Here is a 27999-nt window from a genome sequence, read left to right as displayed (position 1 = left end):
AGCCTAGTGTTTGTGCTCTTCTGCTTAGTATACTTTTTCTTATATTTGTTTTTACCAAGCCAGATTTTGGGTGTAATACATTCTGAATCAGTTTCTTGGTTGTGGTATAACTTTTTTCCTGCTAAAGAATTGGTTATTTTAGGGGATATTTCCTTTTATTTATATATATATATATATATATATATCTCCTTTTGAATTTTTATTTTTATCATTAGTTTGATATTACCCTTGATTTCTTTGAAAGTATATTTATCTGTAATTTTTTGCTTCCTTGGGCTATTATTCTTCCCATCTAAAGCATGCTTTCCTCTCTCTTTGCTTTGTTATTTTCCCCCTCCCCTCTTAATAAAATTTATTTGAACCCAGTGTTGTATTATTCCTTCTTACTAATCATCTTTGAGGACATTTTGATCTGAGGGGAAGAATCTAATGAAATAGCTTGAATTGGGCGTGCTTTCTTTAGAACACCTTTCTGCCACATTTTTTTTTTTGAGAGAGAATTCTTTCAATATTTATTTTTTTAGTTTTCGATGGACACAACATCTTCATTTTTATTTGTATATGGTGCTGAGAATCTAACCCAGCGCCCCTCCAATGCCAGGCAAGCGTGCTACCTACCGCTTGAGCCACATCCCCAGCCCCTTTCTGCCACATTTGTGCTACCTTTTGCTCTAGGGTGTGTTGCTTTATCTCTGGCAACTCCTTCTCTGGGTAAAGTGACCTTCCTAAAGTGATCTTCAAGCCTTTTTTCAGGATAATCTATTGTTTATCTAATAATTAAATGTTTAGCTAATTCTGGACAGTATATGTGAAGCTAAATCTCTTGGCTTTTTTCTTAAATCTTTTTTGACCTATAGACAGGTTTTTTGTGTGACATTCTCCATCTTTCCATTGATTTATAGTTTGGGTTTTCCCCCTTTTATTCTGAGATATTATTGATTACATAACACATTGATTTAATATCACCTTTGGGATGAAGAAACACAGCTGCATTAAGTATCTATATGGTTTCTTTTTTAAAATATTTTTTTAGATGTTGGTGGACCTTTATTTTATTCATTTCTTTATATGCAGTGCTGAGAATTGAACCCAGTGCCTCACACATGCAAGGCAAGTGCTCTACCACTGAGCCACAACTCCAGCCCCTCTATATGGTTTCTAGATTCATCCAGAGAACATTAAAATGTGGGAGATGTCATTTTTGTACATTCAATTTTTCCTCAAACAGTTTCAAATCTGTTGTAAGAAAGAGAGATGTGTAATACTATAAATATAAAGTCATAGAACCAGAAAAGAAAGATTCATTTCAGTCAGTAGGATGCAGAATGTTTTGAAGGGCTGTGCATTCTTTTTTGGCATTTGAGGGATTGGTAGGACTTAAAAAGCAGGTGGGACTAAAGTTTGTATGGTTAGATTGTCTTTTTTTTAAGTTGTTGATGGACTTTTAAATTTTACTTACTTGTTTATTTGTGGTGCTGAGAATTGAACCCAGTGCCTTATACATGGTAGGTAAGTGTTCTACACTGAGCTACAATCCCAGCCCATCAGATTGATTTTTAAGATGGTGATTTAGATGTATACTGCCATCAGGAGGATCTGATGCCAGATTAGTGGTATTGTACTTTTGGATACTCCAAATTGCAGCTGCTAGGCAATTATTTGCTAACGTTTTTTTTTTTTCTCTGTCAAAGTTTATTAGAAAGCCAGAATGAACATTGATAAGAGAACTAAAACCTAATAAGTGAGTAAAGAAAAATTTAGAAGATTATATAGTGGCTTTAAATGAGTTGAGTCTCTAGTGTTTGATGAATTGTATTGTTGAGTTGAAAGAATGAGTTGTATAACAGGAAAAGAGGCTATATGCTAGTGAGTTTGACATTCAGTTTTAAGTTATACTAACTCATCTTTTTCTTTTTTCCTTTTTTAATAATTTTTGGTTGTCAATGGACTTTTATTTTATTTGTTTATATGTGAGGCTGAGAATCGAACCCAGTGCCTCACACATGATAGGCAGGCGCTCTTGCCACTGAGCCACCGCTACAGCCTCTATACTAACCCATCTTTAATTTGTAAAGAATAAGTAGAACAGATTCTATTTTCTTTAAATTTTTTTTCTTTTTTTTAAAATATTTTTTTAGTTGTAGATGGACACAATACCTTTATTTTTATGTAGTGCTGATTGAACCCAGTGCCTCACACGTCCAAGGCGTGCGCTCTACCACTGAGCCACAACCCCAGCCCCTAATTTTTCATAAGTGTATTTTATCATAGGCCAATGGGAATGACAAACTATATAAAAGCATATAAGAAGAAATCTCTCTTCTTGACTCCTAGTCCTTGTCAAGGCAACTTTTTGGACATTTGAACAAATGCTGGGCCCACAGTATACTTGGTTTTCAGAAAAGTTTTTGTTAACATATACTTGTGGACAAGGTGGATAATTATATACTAAATGAGAGTAGTACAAAGTAGTTATAAGAGTTACAACTAAAGAGAAATTAGAAACACTGGACTTTGTCTTAAGTGTTTAAAATATATAGGACACTTTCAGTTTTTTAGATGATATGAAGTTACAGAATACATTTAATGATAATCAAAATTGCAAATATCTAGAGCAATGGCTGTAAACAAGATAAAATTAAATAAAAACAAATATTTGAGATCTAGAGTACAAGACATGACTTAGTGCATCTACAATTTTAGATAGTAATGAAGCCAATAGGTTGAAATAAATTACTATAAAAAAGCTATTTGGGGCTGGGGATATAGCTGAGTTGGTAGAGTGCTTGCCTCACATGTAAAGGGCCTAGGTTCAAGTGTCAAAGCACCACGAAAAAAGAAAAAAATATTTTGATTTCAGATCATTTATACTAAAGAAGTAGATGCTGTGGTTGGATCGTGGCTCAGCGGTAGAGCACTTGCTTAGCATGTGCGAGGCTCTGGGTTCGATCCTCAACACCACATAAAAATAAAGATATAAAATTTTTTAAAAAAAGTAGATGCTTCTAGGAAGGAGAGTATAGTGTCTGTTAAGGAAAGGGAATTGTAATTGTCTAGGAGGATATTATGGCAGTATTTGTTATTTAAAGTAAAATTATTTGTGACCTAATACCTCCACCTCTTGGAATATATCTTATAAAGTCACATAAACACATAATCCTAGAAACTGGAACTAAAAGCAAATGATCAAGACTGTGGCTTAGCACTCAGTTTTTTTGATCTCTGGTGCTAGATGTCACCTATTAATAAACTTATAAGCAGAACAGCTAGAACTATTTGAAATATGATTTTAATTAGGAAAAAATATAATAGTTTTTAACATAAGAAAAATTGGAACAGATTTCTTGAAAAAGAAAAGAGATATTTTCATATCACATCTGCAGACAATTCAGCATCAGCATTACTTTTGTTTTGTTTTGTGGTCCTGCGAATTGAACCCAGGGCCTTGTGCTTGTAAGGCAAGCACTCTACCAACTCAGCTGTATCCCCCAGCCCTCAGTATTACTTTTGTGGTAGAAATATTTTCTCCAGATTTTCCCAGCTCATTTTTTAAGTAATTTAGATTAACAGGGAATACTTTTTAAAATAATGAGGATTAAATATAGTGTATGTGAAATGCTTGGCTTGAAGTCTTGTATGAAGTACATGTGTAATAAATCTGAACTGCTTTTCAATGTATAATTGTTAACTATTTTCTTGATGCTTTTTTATAAGCTTTTTTCCATAATAAAAGCAGAAAATCAAGTTATATGTAGATGTATAAAAGTAATTCCACAATTAATTTAAAAAAAGTATTTTAAAGCTATTATGAGCTTGAAGTTTTGTGTGGATGTATTGCTATTTGTTTTTTCTTGTCAATCGCTTGTTTCTGGCCTTGCTATGTATATTTCTTTTACCTTTGAAGTGTTTACATTTTTCTTGATTCTAGGAGGACTTTTGTGCTACAAGTAGGTATCATGTAGTGAAAGCTATGTCTTTTCTATGACTATTAGAATCAGACTTTGGATAATAATTCCTTAATCATGGTTACATAAATATTCATTTTTATTTTCCTAAAGCATTCTTCTGCTTTTATTTACTTTTACAATGTCTTAGACATATGGAATTGATGTTTGTGGACTGTATGAGGAAGAGATCCAGCTGCTTTTTTTTTTTTTTTTTTAAAGAGAGAGAAAGAATTTTTTAATATTTATTTTTTAGTTCTCGGCAGACACAACATCTTTGTTTGTATGTGGTGCTGAGGATCGAACCCGGGGCCGCATGCATGCCAGGCGAGTGCGCTACTGCTTGAGCCACATCCCCAGCCCCGATCCAGCTGCTTTTCCCTTGAAGCACTTGTCCAAACATTTACTGAGTGGTCCTTTCCCAATTAATCTAAAAGCACCTTTTTCCAGAGCCTTATATTAGGATTTAGATTTGTGTTTTCAGGAACCAGAGTTACAAATTTTAAATTATTATAACTGTATAATAAATTTCAGTATCTGATAATGTTTTCCTAATTTTTTTGTCTTAAAAATTTTCTTTTGTAAAATTTTTTCCTTCTAAACAAACTTAAAAATCATTTTACCAAAAAAAAAAATTTAAATTTGGAGAATGGGATACAATAGTTCAGAGGAGAATCCTGTTATTCCTCCCCATATCCTAATCCTTCTGCTTTTCCCCCAAATTTCTTTACTGTTACCATTTTGCATTAATGTGATATATTTGTTATAATTGACAAGTTGATATTAAAGCATCATTATTAACTAAAATACGTAGTTTATTCTTTGTGTTGTATAGTCTTTGTTTTATTGTCATTGTTATCCCACTCCAGTAGTAGGGATTGAACCCAGGCCCTCATGCATGCTAGGCAGCAGCACTCTACCACCTGAGCTATATCCCCAACCCTGCTGTGGGTTTTGACTAGTGAGTGCATAATGTTTTATGTCCTCCATTATAGTATTATTCAGAATACTTATTGCCCTTAAAAATTCCTGGAACTCCACCTATTCATTCTTTTTTTTCTTCTCCCCAAGCTGAACAGCTTCTGATATTATTACTAATCTCCATAGTTTTTATCTTTTCTAGAAATTTGGAATTACACAGGATGTATATAGCCTTTTTATATTGGCTTCTTTGACTTAGAGGATATGCATTTAAGGTTCCTCCATGCTGTTTCACGAGTGTAATAATATATTTTAAGCTTTTTTTCCTCTTTAAAACTAATGTCAGTTGATTGAATTACATGGATTTCTACTGTGCATGTATTTGAATGTTGTATATATTTAGTATTGATTAGAAAGTGATTCTTCCCAGCCTTTGCAAAAGAAAGTGAAAATTTGCACCTGCCTTCATATTTAAAATTGTACATGAGAATACACTACAGTAGCACATGTTCATAGAGTTGAGTTAGATGCTAGACAAATAGTGTTAGGGTTTAGCTTAAGATTTGAGTACTTCTTGTCAGACTTTAGGTCTTAAAATAAGGAATGATACCATTGTTCAGATCTTGTTACTGACTCAGCTTTCAAATAGGTATTTCTCCCACTTGTGAAAATCTTCTGGGTTGGTTTAATTGAAGAATATTCTAAGACTGCAAGTTGAGCTGTTTAAATCCAGTTACTGTTTGCACAGTGTACCTATGTTAATCAGGATGTTATTAATACTGAGCAATAAAAGCAAAATACATGAATCAGTTGAATAGTAGGGTTGAAATAGGACTGCAGTTTTAATCCATAATTCATAACCTTTCATTTTCAAGTGTTTATTAAAAACAGGTATTTTCACATTGAGTATAAAAATATACATTTTGAACATAAGCTTTATTATTATTATTACTACTACTATTATTTTTGTACTGGAGATTGAACCCAGGTGTACTTTACCACTGAGCTATATCCTCAGTACCTTTTATTTATTTATTTATTTATTTATTTTAAATATTTATTTATTTATTTTTTTAAATTATCGGCGGGCACAACATCTTTGTATGTGGTGCTGAGGATCGAACCCGGGCCGCACGCATGCCAGGCGAGCGCGCTACTGCTTGAGCCACATCCCCAGCCCACCTTTTATTTTTTGAGACAGGGTCTTGCTAAGTTGCCCAGGCTGGCCTTGAACTTGTGATCCTTCTGCCTCAGCCTCCCAAGTTGCTGGGATTAAAAGTTTGGTAGTGATGGAACCTATAATCATTGACTGTATTCTTACTTCGTACACTATAGTTGTAATTATTACTTTGAGATAAAAGATTACAAAGAGTCTGTTGAGCCTTCAAAGAAAGACTTAAGTATTCTTAGCTTGTGTTGCAGTTAGTCTTATTTTTTTGGAACATTTTAAATTTAAGTATTTTAGTAGAAGCATCGTATGCTGATCATTACAGATAACAGTGACATCCTGTATTATAGGAATATTGGCCTTTTCCTTTCTAGACTTGACAAAAAGATAAACTAGTAAACAAAACACACATTTGATTTGTGAATTCAAGCCAAAATCATGGAATTGCTCATTGTTTCAGAAAGTATATTTCAAGTATAACAGAATGAAATATAGCTAGTTATGGTGACACATGCCTATAATCTCAGCTTCTTGGGAAGCTGAGGCAGGAGGATCACTAATTCAAGGCCAGCCACAGCAAATTAGTGTGAGACCCTGTTTTAAAATAAATTTTTAGAAAGGGCTGAAAGTAGAACTCCCTGGTAGTGCATCACCAGCACCCCCAAATAAATAAATAAATAAATAAATAAATAAATAAATAAATAAATAAGGTGATTACCATGGGAACGTGATTGTTTACTTTCTGTAGGATTATGTAAAGCCTTTTTATTCTGCAGGATCATATTTCATTTCACTGAGATTTGGTAATTCTAGAGGGTTGTATTAAAAGGAAAATTAAAACAGCAACAACAAAACATTGTAGAAGCAGCTGCCAGTGCCACTAATTCCAATAAGGAAGTTCAGAAAGTTGTATCCTGAGTTGTTGCTATTTTCTGCATGATGCTAGAGGTCAACTGAGGCTGAGATGTAGTTAGTGTTTCAGAGTGAGGAAAGGGAACCATGAACAAATAAATAAATGATCATCAGGTAGCCCTAGAATGGTAACCACATATTATGGATAATTACATACTGATTCTAAATGTAAATACTTTTTTTAATAACTGATTTTATTTTTAAAATACATGACAGCGGAATGCATTGCAATTCTTATTACACATATAGAGCACAGTTTTTCATATCTCTGTATATAAAGTATGTTCACACCAATTTATGTCTTCATACATGTACTTTGGATAATGATATCCATCACATTCCACCATTATTGCTAACCCCATCCCCTCTCATCCCCTCCCACCCCTTTGTCCTATCTAGAGTTTGTCTATTCCTCCCATGCTCCCCCTCCCTACCCACTATGAGTCAGTGGAGATTATTGAATATCCCTGTTCATACAGAGTAAAAAATCTGTTGACGAGTGGAACCTGTATTTACAGGTAATTTGGAAGTTTATTATGACTACAACCTGAGATCTTCAGGGATCTTTTAAAGGATCTTCACTTTTATTCTTTAGGGCTTGATTTACTATACAACAGTCTTCCTTTGTTTAGTTGCTATTTCATCTAATCTGAAGTATGTGATAAATAGGTCTTTTAAAAATATTTCGAGGGCTGGGGATGTGGCTCAAGCGGTGGCTCAAGTGGTAGCACGCTCACCTGGCATGTGTGCGGCCCGGGTTCGATCCTCAGCACCACATACAAATAAAGATATTGTGTCCGCTGAAAATTAAACAATAAATATTAAATAAAAAAATATTTCGAGGCCAGGAATGGTAACACATGTCTGTAATCCCAGCGGCTCTGGAGACTGAGGCAGGAGGATATGCGAGTTCAAAGACAGTCTCAGCTATTTAGCAAGGCCCTGTGAATTTAGCAAGACTCTGTCTCAAAATAAAACATAAAAAGGGCTGGGGATGTGGCTGGTACCAAAAAAAAAAAAAATTCAGGCTGGGTGCTGTAATCCCAGTGATTCAGGAGGCTGAGGCAGAAGGAACACAAATTCAAAGCCAGCCTCAGCAATTTAGCAAGTCCTGTCTCAAAAGAAATGGTTGGTGGTCAAGCATCCCTGAATTCAATCCCCAGTAGGAAAAAAAACCCAAAAAAACCTCACTTCTTTTGATTTTAGTTAATTCTGCGTAGGGTTACTGGTTTTGGTCTACTCAGAATGATCTGTTGCACTTCCATGTGAATTTTTCTTAATATATTTTTTTAGTTGTTGATGGACCTTTATTTATTCGTATGTGGTGCTGAGAATCAAACCTAGTGCCTCACACGTGCTATGCAAGCAAGCTACCACAGCCCCGTGAATTTTTCTTGAATCCAAGTGATTGGTTTATTCTCTTCATCCCCTGAAGTTTAATAGATAATTCAAATCATGTCTTTGGAGTTTCTCATAATTATTGTAAACATTTGCCTTGATATCTGCTTGTTATATATAATTCATTTTACTTGTCTAAAAGGGGATAGATGTTGCCTCTGCAATAAAACTGATGAAAAACAACTTGGAAAAAAGAAGGGGAAAAAAAATCAACTCAAGGTCAACAACTAGCAAACCCTAGGAGTATCCTTTAAAGCTTTAGTCTTATTTATTTCTTACTTAAAATGATGGTAGTACACCTTCCTAGAGTTAGAAATTCCTCATTCATTGGATCAGATAGTTATCTTAGATAATAAGAGGTGGGGACAACAGAGGTGGTAGTACTAAAAGTATTCCTCATCCCTATCACTTATTTAACATATTGCAAGAAGTGTGACTGTGACTAAATTGTATCTTATTATAAGAGAAGTGACTGGAGCTCCTGAGGGACTGTTAGGATTTTGGTTTTGATCAGTATGTTGTACAACTGTTCCTAATTACTTCAGGCTTAAGTTTTCACTTTTTTTTTTTTTTTTTTTGTGCTGGGGATTGAACCCAGGACCTTATGCATGTGAGGCAAGCCCTCTACCAACTGAGCTATATCCCCAGGCCCTCACTTGTAATTTATTAACTGTACATACATATCTTTTTTTCTAAACTGGGGGTTGAACCCAGGAGCACTCTGCCACTGAGCTACATCCCCAGCCCTTTTTATTTTTTATTTTGAAATGGTCTTGCTAAGTTACCGAGACTTGCTTTAAATTTTTAGTCTTTCTGCCCCAGCCTCTCATGTCCCTGGGATTACAGGCAGGCACCCTGCTTGTTTTACTGTTTAGTGGTCCAGTATTATGATATTATTAATGTCATGTGGTATATTGTGATCTCTCTAAATTCTGTCAGTGGTTCCATGAGCAAGTACCTAAATAAAAGTTTGTCATTGTATTATAACCTTTTAACCATGCTGGGATTACAGACATCTATCTATGTTGACTTTTACTCAGTAGAGAACCTGTGACGGAAGAACTGAGGCTTTCCTAAAACCATACTGCTCCATCTCAGTGCCAGTACTGTGCATACTCATTTCAAATTTTATTGTGGAATGGAATGTTGAGGCTGCTTCAAGTTCTGAAACTGCACTTGGTATAATTAGCAGAGACCTCTGGTTCCCTGTAGCCAAGTCAGTGTACCTGTCTAGATCTCAGCTGGCAGCATTTGGTCTGCTGCTCTCTCAAGAAAAAAACTAAAAAGGAGAACACTGTGTAGTTTGATCAGATTAGGGAGAAGTAGCTAGATTGTTTCTCTTCTGGTCCTACATAAGTGGTTACAAATTATAAACAAAATTCAGGTGAGTTGGGTATGGTGGTACACACCTGTAATCCCAGTGACTGGAGAGGCTGAGGCAGGAGGATCACAAATTCAAAACTAACCTCAGCAATTTAGTGAGGCCCTAAGCAATTTAGATCCTGTCTCAAAAGAGAAATTTAGAAGGGCCAGGGATGTGCCCAAGGGCTAAATCACCTTTGGGTTCAGTTCCCTGTACAAACAAACAAAACCAGCAGGTGATATGCATATGCAGATTGAGCTAGGCTATGCTTGCCAGAGGATTTGTCAGTTTTAGTTTACCTGGGCTCTGCTTGGCCTGGGGCTCTTTTTTTTCCTTCCAGTTTTGATTCTCAGAAAAAGAAAATTTAGAATGCAGAAGGACACTTACAGGATGTTGCTTTTAATCTTAAAGGGGACTTTGTTTCATAACCATCACCTACTCGAAACTTGCAGATAACTATTTATTTCTTTCACCTCCCGTATTTAGTTAGTTACCAAAAAAGGAAGAAAGAAAAAAAAAGCCTACTGGTTAAAAGTGTGACATATGACTGCACTCCCAGGGACCCAGGAGGCTGAGGCAGGAGGATTGCAAGTTCAAAGCTAGCCTTAGTAACTTAATGAAGCCCTAAACAACTTAGTGAGACTCTGTCTCAAGATAAAAAATTTTAAAAAAAGGCTGAGATGGTGAAGGACTCCTGGTTTCAATCATGAGTATGGTAGGGGGAAAAAAGAAGTAAATTTATGAGTCAGATTTGTTTTAAATATTTGTGTGCAGGTTTTTTTATTTAATAATTTATTTTGAGATGCTGGAGATTGAACCTCTCCTGGGTGCTAAACCACTGAGCTCTTTTATTTTTTGTTTGTTTTTTTAAATTTTATTTTTGTTTACTTATTTATTGGTACTGAGGATTGAACACAGGGGCACTTTATACCACTAAGCTACATCCTTAGCCTTTTTAATTTTTTATTTGAGACAGGGTCTCACTAAGATCCTTAGGTCCTAAGTTGCTGAGGCTAACCTCAAACTTGAGATCCTCCTGTCCCAACCTTTTGTGTTGCTGATATTACAGGATTGCACCACTGTGCCTGGCTTTGTTGGAAGTTTAAAAATCAGTGTACCTCAATTTTAAGAACATTTATGAAGAGCAATATGGATATGGAAAATATGTAAAAATCAATATCTCTGGTTGAATAGAAGAGTTAAAAAGAGCTTTCCCACCCACTTGATATATATTCATTGGAATTATTGTCCTCTAAGTTATTTTACTACTAACTACTTTTGTTCCCTAAGAGAAATTAGTCCTCCAACGTGTGACACTAGGATAATATATTCTGCTCCCTAAATTAACTGGATGATTTTAGGATCAAGAGACAAGGTTAAGTTGGACTTAACATTTGACACAAATCATAAGTGTAGGGTTGGGAATGTGGCTCAAGCGGTGGCGCACTCGCCTGGCATGCTTGAGGCCCAGGTTCCATCCTCAGCACCACATACAAAGACTTTGTGTTCACCGAAAACTAAAAAATAAATATTAAAATTCTCTCTCTCAAAAAAAAAAAAATCATAAGTGTAAAGCCCAACTAACTTGGAGTGCTGTTTTATTATGTACATTTTGGGATTATCCAAATCTTTGTAATTAATCATGTTTGCCGCTCATTTTTACCAAGTGAAGAGGTAAAGAGACATTCCTAACTGCTGATAGGAAGCAAAATTGATACAATTCTGGAGAGTATTTATTCTCAGAATATCCTGAAAAATCTTTTTTCACATCCTCCCATCTCTATATCTCTATCTTTGTTTCTTTTTTTAAATAATTTTTTTAGTTAAACAAAATGCCTTTATTTTATTTATTTTTATGTGGTGCTGAGGATTGAACCGAAAGTGTCTCCCACGTGCAAGGCAAGTGCTCTGTCACTGAGACTCAACCCCCAGACCCCTCTCTGTTTCTTTTTAATAGTCCTGGGATCAAACCCCAGACTCTAGGTGTGTTGGGTAAGTACTCACCCACAGAGCTGTGTCCTCAGCCCATTATGTATCTTTTGATTCAGATGTAAAGATGTTAGGAAAGTTTTAACTATGTGGCTACTTATTTGCAACATTGTTTAAAAGGATGAGCAATTAGAATCACCCTGAAAATCTAGCAGTAAATGATAACACAAATTAATTTGATAGTTATACAGTGTAATATTGTATTATGTTATAAAATAATATTAGTAAGGGAAGGTATTTACACTGGGTTGGGATGAAATTAGCAGGGTAACTTAAATTTTTTTTTTTTTTTTTTTAAAGAAGCAAGGTGTGTAGCTTGGGGGTAGAGCAGGTGTCCTGGGTTCAGTAACCTCAACACAACACTACACACACAGAAAGTACCAGATTTTGGAATATTTTGGATTTTCTGGTAGGGATTCTCAGTTTGTGATTGTAATCTCAAAGTGATGGTTTTGTTTTAATAAAGAAAAGAAAGAAATATCCATTTTGCATTTTTCTCCTTTTAATCTTTTTTCTCCCTTTTTCCTTGAACCCCAGGGGCACTTAACCAATCAGCTACATCCCTATCCCTTTTTTATTTATTTAGAGACAGGGTCTTGCTAAGTTGCTTAGGGCCTCACTAAAGTTGCTGAGGTTCTCTTTGAACTCAAAATCTAATTACCTCAACCTCCTGAACCACTGGGATTACAGTCATATACCACCACACCTAGCTTCCTTTTAATATTCTTACATGAAAAAGTATCATCATTTATTTATTTACACTTCCCTTACCAAAAAAAAAATGTTCACTAACATCATAGTGGGTCTAGTTTGTGCATATGTTATACATAACATGTTATTTGTTATATGAGCTTTAGTATAAGAAGCTATGTGCTGTGTTCTCGCAGTGTCAGGAGCTTGGACTTAACTCTGAGATAGAAGTGGAATGAGGTAGGAACATTAAGTATTTACAACTGCTGTGTATAATTTGTTTGCCCTTGACATTCCCCTTTATTTACTTGATATTTATATTTTAGATTAACAGATGGAAATAAAGCTAAGAAATAGATGTTTTTTAAATTTTTTATTTTCCTTATTATTTTGGGATATCCTAATGAAAAGGAAATTTATTTTTATTGAAATTTGAATACCTCGACAACACAAAATATTTAATAAAAGGGGATTATGGGGGAGACATTGCCTTCTTAGTTTGTATTGATTTGGAAGTCCCAAGTACTAGTAAAACTACTACTTGGTGGGAAGTAGATTTTACTCTAAAAGAAGATATTTTGTAATGAATGAATTGGTAGAATAGACCAGAAGGTATAGACCATGGTATGAGCAGTACATAGACTCAGACTAATAATAAAAATTTATCTCTCTTCTACCCTTGTGTCTGGAAATTCAATGTGCTAATAACCCTGTAATTATTATTTATCATACTTTAATCTTTGGCATGCCCATAATTATCTGGAACATAAAATATTTGCTGTAATGTTCTATTATCTTTCTCTACTCTTTTTGTTTTTCGTTTTTGGTAATATATCCTTCACTTAAAACTTAATCCCACAGTGCTGCCATACTGCTAGAGTGTTTTTATTTCCTAAAGCATTAGGTATTGGCATTAATGTTTATACAAGGGTATTCTTAGCATTGTGTGTAGTAATAAAAGCATTTTGCTCTATAATGGAATGTAATATAATTTGAATAGAAGAGGGATTTAAATCTGCTGATAAGGAATGATAAGATGAAGTAGATTTATGTGCCATCAGCAATCTAATGTTTTTTCAAAAACAAGTAGAGGTTATCTAGAAGATTGTAGATATGTGTTTTTAGGTAAAATATCTCTAAAAAGAATGCATAAAACACTAGAAAAAATGGTTGTATTGGGGTGGAATAGAGGTGATCAGTAATTGAAAGGATGCTTTATTGTATATTTAAAATTTGGTTAACTTGGTATATATATATTACTTTACATTTAAATTATTTAAATTAATTAAAATATGTTAAAGGAAATCCCCAAAAACCTTTTCTATTATGCTGGAATTTAAGGTTCAAAATAATTGTGACATCTTGAAGTAGGTTGCCTTAGGAGGGAGGGCCAGTTGTCTATATTCTGAGAAGAATAAAAGATAAGCATAAGTTGGGTGAGTGGTACATACTTGTAATCCTAGCAAATTGGGAGACTGAGGCAGGAGGATCCTAGTTCAAGGCATCCTTGGCAATGTAGGGAGACTCTTGAATTGAAATTTAAAAAGAGCTGGAGTGGTTGAGTCATTTCCCCACAGAGCAAGAAAAGGGGGTGGGGAAGAGAAAGAAGTTACCTGCTAATTGATCTTCTCTATCCTTCAAGTTCTAATTTAAAATGAATGTCTTGGGGCTGGAGTTGTAGCTCAGTGATAAGAGTGCTTACCTAGCACATGGGAGGCACTGGGCTTGATCCTCAGCACCACATAAAAATGAATAAATAAAGGTATTCTGCCCACCTACAACTTAAAAAAATTGAAAAAGAATGTCTCATTCTATATGACAATATACTAAACTTATTACAAAGTTATTTCTTATAGAGAAATATCAAAACATTTCTTTATATGACCAAGCATGGTGGTGCATACCTGTAATCCCAGCAACTTAGCAAGACCCTGTCTCAAAATAAAAAATGAAAAGCACTGGGGATGTAGCTCAGTGATACAGTGCCCCTGGCTTCAGTCCCCAGTACAAAATTCATTATTCTGCAAAAAATTCTAGTTGCCTTCCCTTGATTAGTTGTGTATACCAAATAATAAGAGAATGGTAGTGTGTAAACATTAGCAAAATTAATTGCTTATTGTCATAGATTAATTATATAAGCCATACTTTATCTGTAGAGTACCCACAGCTTGAGGTAAGCAACAAATTAGAAAAAAAAAGCCCAAGAATAATAAGATATATTATGGATATACTGTGTAATAGGAGCTAAATGTTCTTGAGGCTTTGTAGGGGGTGTGTGTGTGTGTGTGTGTGTTTGAGTGTGTATTTGAGAAATACATGTACTCTTGGAAAGGGAGCACTCTTAAAGGAGTGCCTTCATGTTTATGAATTTTAAATAAAATATATTTCTTAAATATGAATGATAAATTTAGGGGTTGGCTGTGGCTGTGGCTCAGGGATAGAGTGCTCACCTGGCACATATGAGGCACTGGGTTCGATCCTTAGCACTGTATAAAAATAAAAGTATTATAAAAAAATTTAGGAGTCATTTGAATTTGTTGTCTTTCAGAAATCGAGCTATAGCAGATTATCTTCGTTCAAATGGCTATGAAGAGGCATATTCAGTTTTTAAAAAAGAAGCTGAATTAGATATGGTATGTTTGACTTTTTATAATCATTCATAGTGTGAAGAGTGGGTTTATTATAGTATCAGTAGTTAACAGTCAGCTATTAACAAATCTTATTTGTTATTGTAGGTTTCTTGGCATTAAACATGGTTTTACATTTTTTTATACAATCAGATTTTTCGTAATATTTAGGCTTAGAGATGGTATTCTGTGATTTGAAATGTTAAGTTGTTTAAAGATTCCTATTTACTTTTCTCTAGAATGAAGAATTAGATAAGAAGTATGCTGGTCTTTTGGAAAAAAAATGGACATCTGTTATTAGATTACAAAAGAAGGTAACTAAATCTTTTTTCTTTAAAGTTAGCTATACTCAGCATGTTATTATATATTAATTTTCTGAACATATTAGCAAATTGTTCTGCATTAATTGCCTATCTATAATCTTGAAAAAGCTAATGAAAATATGCTTTATGAAAACTTAGATCATTACTGATACATACTACTCATGCAACATGGGGTATTGACTATGTTGAATCGGTATAGTCCTGACTTTGAGACACTCATCCTACAAGAATTCATTTGTGCCTTTAGAAGAGAAGGACTCATGCAATCAGCGTGGTTATAGGGAAAGAGCACTAAAGCATGCTCTTAGACAACATTTTCATCTTTGAGCTTTACTTTTATTTTTACCTGTAATATGAGAGCAACAAATAATATTTAAGCCCTAAAATGATTATACTTCATAGGCAAAGTTAGAATAAATAAATAGCCCTGTTCTAATATAAGTTCACCTATATAAAGCTCTTAGAAAAATCAGTGTGGTGGCACCCACCTATGATCCCAGTGGCTCAGGAGGCTGAGACAGGAAGTTCTCGAGTTCAAAGCCAGCCTCAGCAAAAGCGAGGCCCTAAGCACTCAGTGAGACCCTCTCTCTAAATAAAATACAAAATAGGGCTGGGGATGTGGCTCAGAGGTTGAGGGCCCCTGAATTCAATACCCAAAACCCCAAAAAAGAAAAGCTCTTGGAAAAAAATACCTAGCTCATTGTAGATTTTTGAATACTAGCTTATGTTATTACATTAGCTCTCTCTATTAGTAACATATAATATAGAGTTGGATGCAGCGTTACACACCTGTAATCCCAGCTACTTGGGAGGTTGAGGCAAGAGTATTGCAAGTTCAAGGCCAGCCTTGGTAATTTAACAAGACTTTTCTCAAAAAATAAAAAACGGGGGAACTGGGATTATAGTTCAGTGATAGTTTGTCTGGGTTTAATCTCCATGCCACACACACAAAAGAAAAAAACAAAAGGAATATAACAGTAGTATAAAGCAGTCTCAGAAGAAAACAGGTTTACTGTTCTTCTGATTAGTAGTAAGAAGACTCTGTTGTCAAATGTAAATTGAAATTTTTCTTTGAGTTAAATAATGAAGATATACTGAATTTTTCCGTTTTTGGTTTTGTTAATACTACTTACATTTTGGTGATATATAAAGATAATTTTCACATAAATCTGCCAAATGGTTTGCAAATTACTGACATTTTTTCATGTATTTTACATATATTTGCAAAACAAAGGCAGTTTTAAAATATCAAGCCAAAGCTGGGTGTGGTGGTGCACACCTGTAATCCCAGTAATTTGGGAAACCAAGGCAGGAGTATCACAAATTCATGAATCTGAGCAATTTAGTAAAACTGTGTCTCAAAATAAAAAATAAAAAGGAGTTGGGGATTTAGGTCAGTCATGGAATACCACAGGGCTCAGTCCCCACTACGATAGATAGATAGATAGATAGATAGATAGATAGATAGATAGATAGAAAGAAAGAATGAATATATCAAATATGTCATTTTTATCAGAATCTGTCTACTTAACTGCATGTTCCTTTTCAAGGTTATGGAATTAGAATCAAAGCTAAATGAAGCAAAAGAAGAATTTACGTCAGGTGGTCCTCTTGGTCAGAAACGAGACCCAAAAGAATGGATTCCCCGTCCACCAGAAAAATATGCATTGAGTGGTCATAGGAGTCCAGTCACTCGTGTCATTTTTCATCCTGTGTTCAGTGTTATGGTCTCTGCTTCAGAGGATGCTACAATTAAGGTAAGTTTTTGTTAAAAAATACTTTAAGTTAGGAAGGGGGAAAAAAAGGTGGGGGGGACTCTGAAAATGAGGCCCTGATACTGAGAGAAATGAAAGGTTCTTTGAAACTGTGTCAGTAGTTTGATTCTGAACTTTGAAGACCGAATTAGAATAAAATTTCATTGTAGCTCCTCAGAGGCATTCTGCCAGTAAGTTCACTGGTGAATTTGAAAAAAATAGAATGTTTTTAATTTAATGTTGGGCAGTAGGTCACCTTGGGCCTAAATAGGGAGAAGTTTTGTCTTTAGTGAATGAAAAGTATGCTCGTTACTTTTAAGCAGAAATGATATATGAAAATATTGGTGTACAAAACTAGAAATTTAGGGGGGAAAACTCATCTGGAAAGGAATTTTAGAACAAAAGCTATTTTTATAATAGTTGCCTTTAGTCTACACACAATAAAGTGATAGTTTTGTAAATGACATGGAAAAATAAGATAGTTAAAATATAGAAAAGTTTAGGTAAGTTTCTCTGTTGTAAGGCTTATTTCATATTAAGTTCCAGATTTTAAGAAAAAAATGTGATTCAGTTGTATTTATATTCCCCTTTCTTAATATATATAAAAAATGTAACTGGGAAATTTTATCTTTTAGTCATTTGACTCTTGGTCCAAGGTCATCACGATCTGCTATTGAAACACAAAAAGAATTAGTAGAAAACATACAATCTTCACAACACAATTAGTAGAAAACATATCATCTTCATAACACAATTAACACAATAATCCGGATTATTATTACTTTGCCAAACACTCATCAGAAGATTTTTAATCTTTTCCCAATTTTATTGGGACGCATTGTATTTGGCCATAGTAACAGACATTTTCATTACCATGGCATTTAGGCCTCTCCATAAACTAGAGCAAAGGGCTCACTCACATTATTTATTTGCCTCTTCCAGAGCATCATTACTTAGTTCTCATCCTTCCATCAGCACTATCTGACCATGAAGGATTTTGGAAGTAATTTAAGTCAAATATTAAGAAAATCCATACATTGTAAGTTTTAAGACATAGCCACGAAGGCTGCAATTGAATAAGCAAGGAATAATATTTAAAGTAGTCACTTCAGGGATTATGAGACCAGCAGTTTGCCTAGGTCTGGTTCCTTGACATACACCTGTTTTAAAGCCTGAATATTAACTTCAGCATATTAAAGCTCTGAAATATTAGCTGTCAATAACTAATGATACAATAAGTTGTATTCTTACAGGCTACAGGGTATTTATCATTTTTTCTCTTAACTCTCACATTTAAGGAGTTAATTAGGTCTGTCAGTAATATAAATACTCTCAGAAAAATCTGTTTTAATAATCTTCTCAGCAGTTGTCCATATAGGTAAACGTAGTCTTAGTCACTAAAGTCCAGCATAATTGGCTGGCTTGGGTTTTTTATCTGCTGTCTAGCATATGATTCTGTCACTGGTCTGGTCAATTTGTTGTTAGGCTGCCTCAGCTACCTCAATCCTGGGGGATAGAGATGTGGAATCAACACACAGATTCCGGGAGCTGCTGAGAACTGGCTGGTGACAAACCTCAAGTCGAAGTCCAGTAACTCATTTGATTTTTGGGATGTACACAGCTGTTATAGGGTTTAAAGGAGGCGTGCCCGTCAATCATACATAAGCAAGATAATATCCGTAAACCAATCATCTTTTGCCTAATGTAACCACACTGTGAGGAAACTCTAAATGGTTGCTGTTGTAGTGGAAAGCAATCTGGAACGGTCTGTGTCCCTAAGGGAAGAGGCTTACTGAGTTAGGGTAGTTTGGCCCGGTAGTTTGGCAATGTTAACCACAAGTGCTGAGTATGTAGTTTTATTGACGTCTCACTAGAGCAGAGCACCCCATCCTACAGGTATTTCTGTCAGGCCTGAAGGAACGTGGATTCCTCAAGCTCTCCAAGCTGTTCATAGCTGCTAGTTGCAACTGAAGGCTATTCCAGCGTTTTCTCCCCTTTTATTAAATTTGTTGTCAAAGGAGAACCCTGATGAGAGAAGAAAGGAAAAGGGAAAAGCATAGAAAAAAATAATGGGAACCAAGAAAGAGAAAAGCATCCAGACATGGCCCATTCCTATAGCTGCAGTTGTTTCCTGCAATGGTGAGCAGGCAGTCACTATTGACTAGGTCACTTGGGTTTCCATCTGAGCTGGATGTGGAGAGTAAAACAGCCATGGGGGCAGGAGACCTCTCTCAGAAGGGGAGAAGAATTAGTCCTTTGCACAGGTGGGGGGTGAGGTTCTGTGCCTCACCTCTGTTGGCCCCCAAGTTTTCTCCTGATGGCCCCTCTGTAACTGTGCCTGTCTTAGGTTGTCCCTCCCTGGAGGAATCTTACCCGTCTTTGACTAACCAGCCATCCTCCGGGGCCAAACAGGGTGACGTGGTGTGTGCAAGGCATTGTTCCCGAGAGGGCTCTCTGTCTCCTTGATAGATAATGCCCCCGTGGCCTCCACACCAGCATTTACCTTAGGATTGGCAAACTCAGGTTTCTTCTCCGTGGAGGGCCCAGCTCACAGCCCTGGGCTGGTGAGGCTGCATTCAGGAAGGAAGGAGAAAAGCCATAAACAGACAAACAGTAATATTGTGACAAAGCTGAGAGACACAGATAGATGAAGAGGAGAGCAGTGCTAAGACTCAGGGCATGATCCCTCATAGAGAACTGGCCCTTAGTTGGTGTTAGTTACATCTGGTCCATAGCTGCCATCCATAAGGATGTGGAACAATCCGTTATTTCAACACTGTCTTTTTCTCAAAAGATACTTCCAGTCAGTCTGTTTACCACAGAATCCGTATATAGGTATAACTGACCATTACAGTCAGGACAATTAATCTAGTTTCATGGGTGGACTTTCCAGACCACACTGCAAGACACATTAAAGGTGGACCTGGGAAATGGGTCCATAGAAGTCTTTTCATAATTTTTTACTTACCTGACAAGCTTGTGAAGCTGCATGGCTATAAACTCTGTAGCTAGAAATTTACCTTCCTGTGCCAGGTTTCTCAGTCATTATCATGATGACTGGTTTAAACTCTCCTTTGATATCTGAGTTAATTTACTGAATCATGCTCAGTAACATTAAGACTCTCAATATTACAATTTAAGAAAAAACTATAAAATATTTGTAAAATCTAGAGTGTGTCTCTGGGGTCCTGTATTCCCCCCTTTTTTTTAATTAATAAAATTGAGTAAAGGCTTGGCATAAGTCATAGTATCATTAGTTTTAGTTATAGATAATAAATAGTACAAGTATTTAAATGATAAGAATAGATTTACCTTTTATTTATTATTATAATTTTTAATATAGACTATAGTTGATCCATTCTAACAATTTAGAAAGAACCCTTCATCTTTTTTTGAGAGGTTTTAAAATATCTCTATATTTTAGAATATTAAATAGATATCTTTTAAATAGGTATCTCTTAATTGCCTTGATAAAAGATAAAGGTTATCTTTTAGTGAAGGGAGTAGTACGTAAATCTTACTGTATTTTTTATAGACTGTAGGTCCAATCAGAGGATTATTATATCAATGAAGTTTTAGCAGCAGTCCAGCGTAAAATGCAGAATGGCCAGGAATGGTACACTCCAGTAATCACAGCTACTTAGGAGTCTGAGGCAGCAGGATGGCAAGTTCAAGGTTGGCCTTGGCAACTTAGTAAGACCTTGCTTCAAAATTAAAAATTTTGAGAGAGGGCTTATGTGGTGCTGAGGATCGAACCCAGTGCCTCACGTGTGCAAGGCAATCACTCTGCCACTGAGCCACAATCCCAGCCCCTCCTTATGTGGTTTCTTTAGTTTCTAAATTGGTGACTTCTATCTTGAGGTCTGGTGAGCCATGAGGGTGGGTGGCAGGTAATTGTCAAAGAATCTTTTTTAAAAAAAAATTATTTTAATATTAAAATTATTTTAATCTTTTATTGGTACTGGCTATTGAACCTAGGAGCACTTAATCACTGAGCCACATCCTATCTCAAAAAATAAAAAGACTAGAAATGTAGATACCTATTTAAAAGATAATATTCTAAAATATAGAAATATTTTAAAACATTCTCTCAAAAAAAGATGGAGGGTTCTTTCTAAATTGTTAGAATGGATCGACTAGTCTATATTAAAAAATTATAATAATAAACACCAAACAACAAAGCAAAACAAAAGTAAAGTATCTTCTCCCATTTACTGATTGATTGATTGATTGATTTATAGGTACCAGGTACTAAACCCAGGGTGCTTAACCACTGAGCTACATCTCCAGCCCTTTTAATTTTTTATTTATAGAGCCAGGCCTCAGCAATTTAGCAAGGCCCTAAGCAACTCAGCAAAACCCTGTCTTTAAATAAAACACAAAAATGGGCTGTGGATAATCCCCAATATAAAGAGAGGGAGGGAGGGAGAGAGAGAGAAGTTGTGGTAAAACTAGGTTTGTTTATTTTTTGTGGTGCTGGGTATTAAACCAAGGGTCTCACACATGCTAGGCAAGCTCTTTACCAGTGAGCCACATCCCCAGACCCCAAACTAGGTTATTTTTAAATGATGACTAAGAAAAACTCAGAATTTCATAAGCATAACATTGCTAGGCATAGTGGTGCCTGCCTGTAATTCCAGTGACTTGGGACTGAGGCAGGAGGATCACAAATTTGAAGCTACCCTGGGCAACTTAATGAGGCCCTCAGCAACTTTGCTTGATCCTGTCTCAAAGTATAAAAATAGAAGAGCTAGGGATGAAGCTTAGTGTTAGAGTGTCAATCCCTAGTGCGAAAGACAAACAACCCAATTACCATAATATAAAGATATTGTAATTTTGTGACTCTTTTGAGCATAGTTGAATATGTTCAATAATTCTCATTTGTTGGGGAATTGAGTTAATAATATCTATGTCTTAAGATTCTCAGCATGGGGTCGGGGTTGTGGCTCAATGGTAGGATGCTTGCCTAGCATGTATGAGGCACTGGATTCAATTCTCAGCACCGCATATGAATAAATAAAATAAAGGTTCATTTACAACTAAAAAATAGTTTAAAAAAAAGATTCTGTAGCATGAAATAATGTATGTAACACTATGATGACTGGCAGATGGATGTTAAGAGATAGATGTTTAAGGGCTCAATAAGCAGATGAGAGATTATTCACTTTAATATACAGGTGCTCCTTGACTTAAAATGGGGTTACATCTTGACAAGCCCATTGTAAATTAAAAATATTGTAGGTAAAAAATGCCTTTAACACACCTAAGCTAAAGCCTAATCTACATTAAATATGCTCTAAACACATTAGCTTACATTTGCCCTAGTTGGGCAAAATCATCTTACCCAAAGCCTATTTTATAAATAATGTGTTAAATATCTCATATAATTAATTGGATATTGTACTGAAAATGAAAAGCAGAATTGCAATGTGAGTACTTTTACACTATCAAAAAATTGAAAAATCCTAAGTCAGGGACTGTCCATAATAAAGAATCCACACAAATATGAAAAGTAGTAGCATCTTAGTAGAAAAATGTATATTGAACAGGAACAGATAACTATTGAAAGAAGCAGCAGTGGCTAATCAACCATAATAATAGTTTTGACCTTAATACTAATAGAAAAATATAAATTAGGATTACTTTTGTGTGTGTGTATCTCAAGTTATCTTTTAAACAAGAATATCCAGTGATAAGATTTTAATGAAGGCTGGAGTTGTAGCTCAGTGGTAGAGCTTGGGTTCGAGGCCCTGGGTTCAATCCTCAGCACCACGTAAAAATAAAAATAAAGGTATTGTGTCCAACTACAACTAAATAAACAAAATATTAAAAAAATATTTTAATGAAGCAGGCATTCTCATTACATTTCAAACCATCTTAATGGGAGACCAAGTTGGTAGAATATATAAAGGGCTTTAAAAGTTTTGCTTTTTAACTCATTAACTCTTTTCATCATCATTTTCTGACCAAAGTATTACAAAATGAGTGCATATATATTTTTTTCAGTATTTAAAGATGTCCATCATAATGTTTTCTGTAATAATGAAAATGTTTTATCATCAATAGGAATTCCTTAAAAACAATGTTTGGTAATTTTTTTAAATTATGGTGCTGGGAACTGAGCCCAGTACCTTGTGCCTGCTTCGCAAGTGCTCTAGCACTGAGTCCCCTAGCTTTGCTTCTTTATCCAAGATTTCACTTTCTGTGATTTCCTGAGGTCAGTCTTATGGGTCAGGAAAAGGAACCAGACAGCAGAACATTCACTGCCTCCTTGAAACCATGGTCCCATTTTCCTGAAAGCCCATGATGGGAGTGAGGTGGGGATGTTCTCTTCTTTTCCCAACTGGAATAAAGGTTTCCATTATTATCCCACAGCCCCAAGCTTGGCATTTGGTATATACAACTGGCCATGTGCCTTTAAGGGGAAATGAAGCATCCTGTACACTAACATAAAGTTGTGTTTCTGATTTTTCTTTATTTGCATATGCTTTTGGTTTCATATCTGAGAAACCATTGCCTAATCCAATATCACAAACATTATGCCTGTTTTTTTCTAAGAGCTTTTAGTTCTAGCTTTAGCTACAGGTTGGAAAGGAAGAAATTAAATTGTCTTTATTTACAGACAACACGATCTTCTACATAGAAAATCCCAAAGATTCTACCACAAAAAGCTACTACTAGAACTATGACTGAATTTAAGAGAATCACAGGATACCAGGTTAATATACAAAAAGTAATTGTATTTCTATAAACTAGTAATGAATAATTGAAAATATACTTGTAAGCTGAGTGTGGTGGCGTATGCCTGTACTCTCAGCTACTCAGGAGGCTCAGGACGTTTGAGACCAGCCTGGATAATGTAATAAGACCCTGTTTCAAAATTAAACAACAAAAAGGGCTAGAGATATAGCTCAGTGATAAAGAGTATTTGCCTAACATGCAAATCCCTGGGTTCAGACCCAAGTATTGTGCCAAAAAAGGTGACCATTATTTCATTTTAAAAAATCAAACTTATATATGCTTTTGTTATAGTTTGTTATTCATGAATGATTTGCATCTTATAAAATCTTTCCTTGGCCTCTTAGATGTCTGAGCTCTGCTAGTCTAGTAGAATTGAGTACTCTGTTATATTACCTAATATTCTACATATAAATGTGTGTCATAGCCCCTTAAAGTTTTTTTGTTTTGTCAATTTACATTTAAATTTCTTTATTTATGAGCCAGGAATATAGCCCAATGGTAGAGTACTTGCCTAGCCTACACAAAACTCCAGATTAAATTTCCAGTCTGTGTCCTCCACGCCCCTCTCGCCCCACCTCTCTCTCACTCTCTCTTTCTTACACATAACCATTGAAATATTGGACTGAGGTTGTAGCTTAGTAGTAGATCACTTGCCTAGCTATGCAAGACCTTTAGGTCAATTTCTAGTATTGTCCAAAAAGAGTAATACATTACCTGCTGTCACATTAGGAAGGGTCTATGTCTTGCTGTCTTGACAGCAGCATGATTAGGCCTATGGTAGATAATAAATGTGATATTAAAGGTCTGTTTTGATCACTTGTTTTCTATAGAAAACAATACCAATTTTAACTTGAAAATGTAATAGTGTTTGTTCTTTGTTCCTTGTTCAGTTAATTAGTCAATAAGGTGCTGAACGGGCCTGCTGAATGCAAATGTGAATAAGAAAGGTGCCATGAGTTGGTGTTAACCAGTTTTTTCTTTACTTGACAGGTGTGGGATTATGAGACAGGAGATTTTGAACGAACTCTTAAGGGACATACAGACTCTGTACAAGACATTTCCTTTGACCACAGTGGCAAGCTTCTGGCTTCCTGTTCTGCAGATATGACCATTAAACTATGGGATTTTCAGGGCTTTGAATGCATTAGAACCATGCATGGTAAGGAATAGAGGATAGTACTTTAATAGTAATTGCTAATGTAACATTTCAGAGAGGAGCATTATTGTTTGTAAAAGTATGCAGGTATTCTACATTCAACTCTTAATTGTGTTGCTGGAGAAAAATATGATGTATCTCATGCATGAATAAGCCACAATGGTTGAAAGTTGTTTTTAAGTATCTCTTAGAAGTTTACATAGAATATTTAACTTATTTTCCAAATACTATTTTTTGTATAAGAAAAACTGATTGGTGTTTGTGAAACCTAGAGATTTAAGTTATTGGGTGTCCCCCCACCCTTTCTTTCATTTTTCCCTCACTTGTTCAGTGTGGGAATCATGAAAACTGGATCTCAGGGTCTTTTGCTCATTTTTAAATGTTCCACATTCATTCTTATTGTTAGATTAGCAGAGCTCAGACATTTAAGGAGCCAAGGAAAGATCTTGTAAGATGCAAACAGTTTTGGAAACTTTTTCCTGATGCAGTGTGGTTTTGTGGAAATAGCATGGGCTTTGAAGTCAGATATCTGGGTTCAAATTTCAACTTGCTTGCTTTCAGCATTATGAAATTCTAACTTCTTTCATCTGGAAAATAGAAGTAGTGACATCTTATTCAAATAAAAGTTGTGGGAATAGAATGAAATTAAAAACTCCAGTCATCTTGATACATAGGAGGTGCTCATTGTATAAGGATTTTTGTTGTTTCCTTAAATATGGTTAAGTATAAATGTTTTAGATTTCATGTAAGAAACACTATGTGAGTAATAATTTTTTTTTTTTTTTCAAATAAATTATGTAGCTTGACTTGGTGTCACATCTGAAGTACCAGTCACTTGGAAGGCAGCAGAATCATGTTTGGGCCAGCCTGGGCAACTTAGATCCTGTCTCAAAATAAAAAATAAAAAAAAATACCCAGGGTTGTGGCTCTGTGGTAGAGTGCCCCTAAGTTTAATGATCAGTACCAAAAAAACAAAAACACGGTTAACTAGTAGTCTTAGTGCATGAATAAGCTGTGATTACACGGAGGATATTTTGTAAAGTCTGTTATTCGTCTGTCTTTATGTTGCTTATATCTTGTCATTCTCACTTAAAAGATTGTTCTAACTATTGTTTATTTGTTGAAGTGATACGATATTTATGTGGATTCTCGGGGACTTTTTCCACAAAGCATAGCTTATTAAGAATGTGAGCAACATGTATGAAATAATGCCTTCTTTTTTTTTTTTTTTTAATGCATGAACATCAACAACAACACAAAGATGATTCTCAGCAAGTGTTTCAAATAAAGCATCAGATTCCCATTTTTTAAAATCCATCTGGTTTGGCATTTTAAATGTTAATTTTCTTTCTTGTATAATATCAACCATAGGAAATTTTATGTTTTCCTGGTGCTCATTATGTAAACATCACTCTCTAAAGTGTGTGAATATATTCAAACACTGTTGTCTGCATTTTAAAACAGTTGTACAGGTTACATTTTAATTACTCATTTCTTTTTTGTGTAAATCCATATCTTATGAAATGTATATAATGCTGGATGTATCTAGACCTGGCCCTGAGTTTAGTCCTTGGTCCTGAGGAGGAGGGGAGGAGAACTTGCTGTGATATATTAATACCATGGTATAAGCCAGTGGTAAACTGAGGTTTAGTTGCTTTTGGTGCTACATTGTTTAATATGTTACTGTGTTATATATGTTTTAGGCCACGACCACAATGTCTCTTCAGTAGCCATCATGCCCAATGGAGATCATATAGTGTCTGCCTCAAGGGATAAAACTATAAAAATGTGGGAAGTGCAAACTGGGTAAGTTGAAAAGGCATCAACTAAAGAGGTTTTAAAAAAATTTTTTTTTCTGAGTGCTCAGTAATTTTGACTCTAATCCAGAATGACCATGTAGTCACATATTTTTTTTTCTTTTTGATGGTGCTGGACTAAACCCAGTGGCACTCAATTCTGAGCTATATACTCAGCCCCCTTTTAGTTTCTCTGTGTTTAACTCAGGGACTTGTGCACCCTTTTAGTTTTTTTTTTGTTTTATTTCCTTTTTTTTTTTTTTTGAGACATGACCTTGCTAAATTGCCAAAGCTAGCCTCGAACTTGCAGTCCTCCTGCCTCAGCCACCTGAATAACTGAGATTATTATCAATAATTATCAATAACTGTGCCACCATGCCCAGTTATTGATATACTTTAAAACTTAAGTTAAAGGACTGGAGATGTAACTCAGTACTAAAGTGCATGACTATCATGGGGGAGACCGTGGCTTCGATCCCTAGCACTGTATGACAAACAACTAAGTTTGATCTTCAAATGCTTCCCTAAAAGAAACATAGAGACATTACATAACAGAGACTCTGTGTCCTTAAGAGCCATTTTATGTGCTGACTTATTTTTCTTTTGTGGATTTCTTTTAGGTAATCTGGATTTAAATTAAGATGTAAATAACGTTTATGATAGTATCCCTGTTAGGCTAAATTTGTGCTTTAAGTTACACTTGATTGTTGTAACAAAATCTTAACTGACTGGTTTTGTTCAGATTAGTAGCACATAATCTATTTCACAGCATGGCTAGAAATTTTTTTTTTCCCCTGGGGTTATTGTTTGTTTTAATTTTGAAAGATTTTATTCTATGTATCTTTTATCCTTTAGATTCTGTTGGTTGGGCTGGCTCCTTAACAATATTCCTGTCAGCTTATTTTAACTGGCATTCGATTTTCTGTCCTGTGCCCATCTTTTTTAGTTTTTGGTACCAGATCTTGAACTCAGGGGCACTCAGTCACTAAGCCACATCCCCAGCCCTATTTTGTATTTTATTTAGAGACAGGGTCTCAATGAGTTGTTTAGGGCCTCACTTTTTCTGGGACTGGCTTTGAACTTGTGATCCTCTTGCCTCAGCCTCCCAAACCACTGGGATTTCAGGCATACACCACCATGCCCAGCTTGTGCCCATCTTTTATTAACCAGGATTTTAGATTTATTTTGTTGACTTGCTTGTTCTGTTCTTTTTATTC

At 35.3% G+C, this 27999-nt stretch overlaps 1 protein-coding gene and 1 long non-coding RNA gene across 2 annotated transcripts in view; one reads left to right on the top strand and one right to left on the bottom strand.

Moving 5' to 3' along the window:
- The window catches only part of Pafah1b1 (platelet activating factor acetylhydrolase 1b regulatory subunit 1), a 37411-nt gene that overhangs the window by 1700 nt on the left and 7712 nt on the right, over nt 1–27999 (top strand). Inside the window, exons 2-6 of the mRNA XM_015500981.2 lie at nt 14934–15018; nt 15252–15326; nt 16886–17092; nt 24821–24989; nt 26690–26792. Coding sequence (XP_015356467.1) covers nt 14934–15018; nt 15252–15326; nt 16886–17092; nt 24821–24989; nt 26690–26792 — 639 coding nt within the window. The remainder of the gene's footprint in view (nt 1–14933; nt 15019–15251; nt 15327–16885; nt 17093–24820; nt 24990–26689; nt 26793–27999) is intronic.
- LOC125613268 lies at nt 12–18174 on the bottom strand. The gene is made up of 3 exons (XR_007343780.1): nt 18043–18174; nt 10525–10529; nt 12–23 (listed from the first exon to the last, which is right to left on the bottom strand). It is a non-coding gene; the product is annotated as an uncharacterized LOC125613268 (long non-coding RNA).

This window comes from Marmota marmota, unplaced genomic scaffold (assembly GCF_001458135.2).
Source record: "Marmota marmota marmota unplaced genomic scaffold, marMar, whole genome shotgun sequence".
Taxonomy (NCBI): domain Eukaryota; kingdom Metazoa; phylum Chordata; class Mammalia; order Rodentia; family Sciuridae; genus Marmota; species Marmota marmota.
This window is presented reverse-complemented; position numbering and strand designations above follow the sequence as displayed.